Source organism: Ahaetulla prasina, chromosome 12 (genome assembly GCF_028640845.1).
Source record: "Ahaetulla prasina isolate Xishuangbanna chromosome 12, ASM2864084v1, whole genome shotgun sequence".
Classification (NCBI taxonomy): domain Eukaryota; kingdom Metazoa; phylum Chordata; class Lepidosauria; order Squamata; family Colubridae; genus Ahaetulla; species Ahaetulla prasina.
In genome coordinates this window covers 25,563,428-25,570,394 of record NC_080550.1, presented here as the reverse complement: position 1 = coordinate 25,570,394, position 6,967 = coordinate 25,563,428, and the positions used below count along the sequence as shown (strand labels likewise).

At 40.0% G+C, this 6,967-nt stretch overlaps 1 protein-coding gene across 1 annotated transcript in view; it reads right to left on the bottom strand.

Annotated features, from left to right (window-relative positions):
- Positions 1-473: 473 nt before the first annotated feature.
- Positions 474-6,967, bottom strand: part of LOC131184419 (hydrocephalus-inducing protein homolog) — a 156,757-nt gene continuing 150,263 nt past the window's right edge. Inside the window, exons 19-20 of the mRNA XM_058155652.1 lie at positions 2,585-2,737; positions 474-716 (exon numbers count right to left, since the gene is read on the bottom strand). Coding sequence (XP_058011635.1) covers positions 474-716; positions 2,585-2,737 — 396 coding nt within the window. The remainder of the gene's footprint in view (positions 717-2,584; positions 2,738-6,967) is intronic.

Below are 6,967 nucleotides of genomic sequence, written 5' to 3'. Positions count from 1 at the left end.
CAAATCTGCCTTCCATAATTTAAATCCACATCCTATACTATTATCAAACTAGGTATCTCTCATGCAGTATCTTACCATTTTATTTTTTTCTGAAGTGAAGAACTTTGCATTGTTCTTACATTTATTCATTATGTTCATTACATTTCACTGCTATTCAGCCCACTTCTCTAACCTATCAATTTACAAACTATTTTGAGTTTAGCTTCTGTCTTCTAGAGTAAAACGTATTTTGTCCAGTTTTGATTCATTTGCTAATTTAATAAAATTTCCTCTATCTTTTTGTCCTAATTGTTAACAAGAATATGAAAGCGATTCAGACTTAGGAATGAATCCAACTGAGCAACCTCTGAACCATCTTCACTTGGACAGAATTATACTTACCTAATGAAATGTGCCTTTCGTAAGCTTGACTGAGCTTCCCATGTGAGTCAGAGCCCTCTGGCTCCTGATCAACTACAGAAAAAAAACGACCTTTACCTGAAATGGGGTCCCAGATTGATGGCAGGAGCAAATGGCTTGTCTGTGACAATGGTTGTTCCAATGCCAGTGGCCAGGACTGGAATAATATAAGAATTACTGTTCTCTATAGCCAGGTTGATTTTGTCCTGAAACAATACGATATCATCCAAATTAACAATAAGAGTGAGTGACATTTCCGCCTCTGGAGGAACAACCCCTTCACTGGGGTCAATTCTCCACTGGGAAGGAGTATGGGCCTGAAACACAATAAAAAATACACAATCAATTGACTCCTTTATGCCAGACCTCAATATTTTAAAAGGCAAGTTACATATTAAGGAAATACAAATATGTTAAATCAATGGGGGGGGGAACCCTGTTCTGCGCATTAAAATGGGTGTATTTTTACTACCAAGAATTGAGAAACAAAACATCAAGGATACCCTGAAGTTAAAACTTATTTTACATTGAGTTGGTATTTTTTAAGATTCTTTTGATATGCCATACTATACTTAAGGCAGCACTTTTGGAATGGATGTGAGTTTGGTGGGACCACAAAATAGACAAAGTAATAGAAAATGAAGAAGATAAATGCTCTGGGACTTTAGAATTCAAATAAACAAACACCTGCCACATAACACTCCAGACTTAACTGCTGAAGAGAAAGACAAAACAGTCTGGACAGTGGAGGTGGCAATACCTGGAGACAGCAGAATAGAAAAGAAGATAACTAAAGCAAAGCAAAGATAGCACCAATAGTCACAGGCTCCTTGGGTGCAATCCCAAAACAGCTGAAACACCACTTGAACAGCATGGGCATTCACCATTGATTAGTCAATTGCAAAAGGCAGCTTGACTCAGAACAGCTGATACCCTGTGACGAGACCTTTAAGCAGCAACATCTGCCTATCCGAGGTCCTTGGGAAGGACTCGACAGGTGGATAAAAATGCCAAATCCAGTCTGAACATTTGGTTGTCTGTGTAACAAACCATCATCATCATCATCATCATCATCAGAAACTGGAAATATGTTATTCCAGACGTTAAGGTTATCAAAACACGTGAACCTTCTATTTTTTATTCAAACAAAATTAAAGGATGCAGGAATATTTGTACTATGGCAGAGATTTTCTGATGTTTTACAATAGTATTTTGTACCATTCATATTATAATCATTATAATATTGTTAGTAAACCAGTAACTACTGATAAAATATAAGGCAGATTTCTTTCTTTTTCTGCTTTCTTTTCTTAGTCTATATTTTTTGTTTGTTCTAATTTTTACTTCTCCCAAGGAGCTCAGTATATATCTCAGCAAAATGGCTTCTGTTAAGGCCTGCCCCAAACCCCCAAAAAGTTGTAAATCACATGAAGAGACATCACTACCCACTGCTAAAGTGGGTCTGGCACATTGTACAAATCCAGCCAGTTCAGTTAGGTTATGATCCAGCACATTGCACAAACCCAGAAAAAGGGTTAATTTAGTAGTCAAAACATATGATAGAAATGCGACTATGGAGTTGAGTGTACATATGTGCTGTATGTATTAGGCATCTACCAATTACAAATATGTATAACTCTGTATATCATCAGTTGTAAGAAAACAACAGACAAGGTAGTTGGTGAGATCTGGAGCTGAGTTGAGTGAAAAGGCTGGCTGGCCTTGAATCGCTCATAGGATGAAGCAGCTGAAAGGTGTTTTGCTCTAAACCTTCACAGAGTCTACCTATCAGTTCTATAGTTATCCATAGGTGAGCAGCAATCAATCTGTGCGGCCTCTGCTTCCTTCTGCCTGACAGGCAGCCAAAACAAGCACTTGCCCACCTCCTTCTAGACTTTTTGGATGCCACTGGCTGACAGCTACAGTCTTACTGTATTTTTAGTAATTCATTTAATTTTTGGACTAGAAGACTTCCAGGGTCCCTTCCAACTCTACTGTTCAATGCTCTATATTCTAAATTGCTATTAATCTATATTTCTTCTTGGAATATCCACAGCTCCAAGTGCTGTCCATCTGGAAATGACTTCATGGAAGGCTTTCTCCTATAATCATGGCAAAAGCTGTTAACAAAGAACACCTTTTCAGTTTTACATCCCAATATAGATCGGCTTCAAATTTTACTTACCATCTGCGCCTTAAATGGTGCAGGAATAACAGACTGATTTGAAAGACAAAGTGCCCTGGAAACATTCTTTAAAACCTGGATGCAGCCAAAATCTATCTTAGATGGATGCACATAAACAACAGGACCTTCTCCAAAAGTCACCAATTGGATTTTCTATGGCAGCGAATAAAAAGAAGCAAGCAGAATAAGTTAACACAGCAACAATTATTGTAACTTATTATGACTGGATACTGTAAACTAGCCTTCCACAATCTAAGCTACCTCTTGATGCATGAATTACAACTGTCAAAATTTCCTAGAAAACATAAGCATAGAAGAGAATCCTGGAAAGTAAAGTCTTAACAATTACAAGATACTTAAATTGAGGAAGGTTAATTTTCATGCATGCTTGGATTTGGTGCTTAGGTATCAACTTTATACTTTATATTGCAAGTCAGGAGGTAAGCCTAATTAAGAGGGGGAAAGCTATTTAAAACCTATTTTTTGCTGTGGTGGACACAGGACTGGACTGGTTCCAGAGCCCTGTAGCTGCAGCTACTCTTCCCCACAGGGCTAGAAAACCATTTTGCTTCTGCTCAATTGTCGAGCTGGGGTCCGTCTTAGTAGCTGAGAAGAGCAAAGGGATTCCGTAAGAAGAGATTGGATTGTTAACATATACCTGAAGGATTTAAAGGGTGAATCAGGCCTACCTTCACAGGTGAGAGCCATGGAGAGTGCAGGTTTGAATGATGAAATGCTGAGCAGTCCAGTGAGAAGACTGACTGAGCAGAGTGTGATCACAAATAAAAGTTGAAGAGGATTCTTGGTAGTCCATTGATGCTGAATGTTAGGCAGAAGCACCGTGGGCAGCAAGGTTTCCTCCTTTAGATTGGATGGATGAGATGGGAGCCACAGGTGGTCTAGGATAACTCACTGTAGTCAACTTGCCATGGTCAATTTGCCACAGGACAATTCAATGCTGTATTAATCGTTTCATTCAGTTACTTTTATTATTGGTGACTACATTTTTTTTCAAAATTATTGTAACTCTTGTACTTCTGGATTGACTTTCCTTATTTTATTATTATTGCCACTGTTTCATTGAAATTAATTTAACTTTTGTATTTATTGAATTGGCTGCAGCAAGTTGGCCGTGGTGAGTTGTGCCATTCCAAGCCATAGACTGGGACATAAACTGCTATGGACAGGGGAGGGGAAGGGCTCTAAAGGAATGGAAGCAGGCAGTCAAATCCTGGTAATGTCCATCAAGAGTCACTTGGTTCAGTTGGATGGCTATAGAAATTGACTGACTGACTGAATAAATAGATTGCTTATTTCTGAGGAAGGTAGATTTCCTGTTCTGAGGGAGTAAATTCCCACTCAAGAACAGATGGCAATAACGTAACTATCTGCCCCAGGAGACACTCTCTCCCAAGGAACAGCCACCAAACCAAACATTCAAAGATAAGTATTGAAGTTGGAGATCCAGCACTGACTTAGGAGGGACTTCCCTTCTAGAGCTACAAACATTATTGTACCTGAGGAGGCTTGCATTTCAGCCTCCTTTCTGAAACCTAGGAAGATATAAACGTTCTTAGGATCTTTGGTCTGTACATATCAAGTGCTTCAATATCTTGGAACAGTAAAATCGTATGTAAAAACTTCTGTTTCCCAAGTGAATGATGCAGTATACATTCCCAATTACACAATATTCAAATTTCCAGAATAAATTAGAAATAAATGTTTAACTGTTAGGTTTTAGAAAGGATTTTTTGCTAGATCTATATTATAGACCCCAGATCTAGCCACTTAAATATGGAATTTTTAACCATTCCCAAACCATTGGCACACACACACAAAATATCATTTTGCTATAGATCATCTGGAATGCCATTTTCAACCATCCTTCGTTCTAGTGTCAAATACTAGAATGGCAGATCCTAGGATCCATCCAGAGGTGGGTTTCAGCAGGTTCTGACCAGTTCTGGAGAATCGCTAGCAGAAATTTTGAATAGTTTGAAGAACTGGTAGTAAAAATTCTGACTGGCCCCGCCCAGTGGTGGATTGCTACCGGTTTGCTCCGGTTCGGGAGAGCCGGTAGTAAAAATGTACTGGCGTTCAGAGAACCGGTAGTAATGGCTGGCTGGCCACGCCCCCGAACTGGTTCTCCGGCTGCCATGTTTGTCACTGTCATGCTCTTTGCACATGTGCATTCCATTGCCTTGCAAGTCAATGGGCATGTGCAAAGAACATGGGGCCGCTGCCGATACTTTTTAGCAGCCTGTGGAGAAAGCGGCTGACAAAAAAGCCTTTTTGGAGGCTTCCTGGCCAGCTGCTTTCCAGCAGCAATGGGTGGCTGAGGGAGGGCCTCCGAAAATCCGGATCAGCTTGCCTTCCTGACTCTGAAGCAGCCGCCGTGGAAGGTAAGCAGCCCCCAAAAAAGGCGGTGGGGTGGGTGGGGGAGGAAGGCAGGCAAGCGGGCCTGGCCATGGGGACCACTGGGAAGGCAGGCAACCATGTCAGGGCCGCCCGGCTAGCTAGCTCCCTTCCCTGTGGCCCTGCCATACTTGCCTGCCTTCCCAGTGGTCCCCGTGGCCAGGCCTTATAGTCCTTTTAGGAATGGGGTGAGGTTAATAGTAGACAGTTTTTGGTTGAAGATTTTGGAATTTTGAGTAGAGACTATAGTCAGGTAGTGAGTTCCAAGCGTTAATAACTCTGTTACAAAAGTCATATTTTCTGCAATCAAGTTTGAAGCGGCTGACATTAAGTTTGAATCTATTGTTTGCTCTTGTATTGTTGTGATTGAAGCTGAAGTAGTCTTTTACAGGAAGGATATTACAATAGATAATTCTGTGTGTTAAACACAGATCATGTCGGAGTCGGCGGAGTTCTAAGTTTTCTAATCCCAGGATTTCAAGCCTGGTGGTATAAGGTATTTTGTTGTTTTCGGAGGAGCGAAGAACTCTTCTAGTAAAATATTTCTGGATGTGTTCGATAGTATTAATGTCAGAGACGTGGTATGGGTTCCAGATGGATGAGCTGTATTCAAGAATAGGTCTGGCAAATGTTTTGTATGCTCTGGTTAGTAGTGTAGAGTTTTTGGAAAAGAAGCTACGTAAAATTAAGTTTAGAACTCTTAGAACTTTTTTTGCTATGTAGTTGCAGTGGGCTTTGGCATTTAGGTCATTTGATATGAAAACTCCAAGGTCTTTGACAGGGAGAGGGTCGTCAGTAAGGTAATGTCCATCAAGCTTGTACTTGATATTAGGGTTCTTTTTACCAATATGTAAGACTGAGCATTTGCTGGTTGATATTTGAAGCTGCCAAGTTTTAGACCAATCGGAAACAAAGTCAAGGTCATTTTGAAGGGTAGAAGTATTGTTAGTGGTATTGAATAGTTTGACGTCGTCAGCGAAGAGAACACAATAACTTGAGATAAGGTCACAGAGATCATTTATGTATAGTATGAAGAGCGTTGGTCCAAGAACACTACCTTGCGGAACGCCACTTTTGACAGGAACAGGATTTGATAGAGCGTTGCCAATTTTGACCACTTGTCTGTTTGATAGGAAGGCATTTATCCAATTGTGAAGAGGTCCTGAAATGCCATAGGATTTTAGTTTTAAGAGAAGTTTGTCATGTACTACTGAGTCAAAAGCTTTGCAGAGGTCTATGTAGATTGCATCTATTGCTTTTCCTTGATCAAGGTTGATAGTCCATATGTTTTTGCAGTGGAGAAGTTGTAAGTTACAAGACAATTTTTTTCTGAAACCAAATTGTTTGTTAGAGAGTAGGTTATTAGTTTCAAGTGTTTATGATAGATTCCATTACTTTACATGTGACGCAACATAGAGAAATAGGTCTGTAATTTTCAACTAGGCTGGGGTCTCCTTTTTTGAAGATAGGGATGACTGTGGCTAAAGACCAGAGTTTTAGAAGGGAACTAGTCATGAAAGCTTTATTAAAGATTATGCTTAGGGGATCTGCTATATTTATTGAAAGTTTTTTTAAGAAGTATGCACATAGCCCGTCAGGACCAATTGATAATGATGGTTTCAGGTTGCGAAGAGCTTTTTCAACATTATCTTCTGTGAAGTCTGTAAGAGTTAAGTCGTTGTTATCATTTTTGGTACGATTGAGGAATGTCGGATATGAGCCATCGCTGTTTACAAAGACTGAGCCGAAGAATGTATTAAAGAGGTTTGCTTTAACTGTTTCATCTGTACATTCTTTGCCGTTAGGTTCTTTTAGTGAACCTAAATTAATTCTCTCTTTTGGCATCAGAGCCAAAGCTAAAAGAAAGTGGCAGGGAGAAAAAGAGGGAGGGTAGGAAGAGGGCAAGGGCAATTTCTTCGTTGTTTTAACTCCGTAGCAATATCCTTCCCAGCTACTATTTTCTCTGCT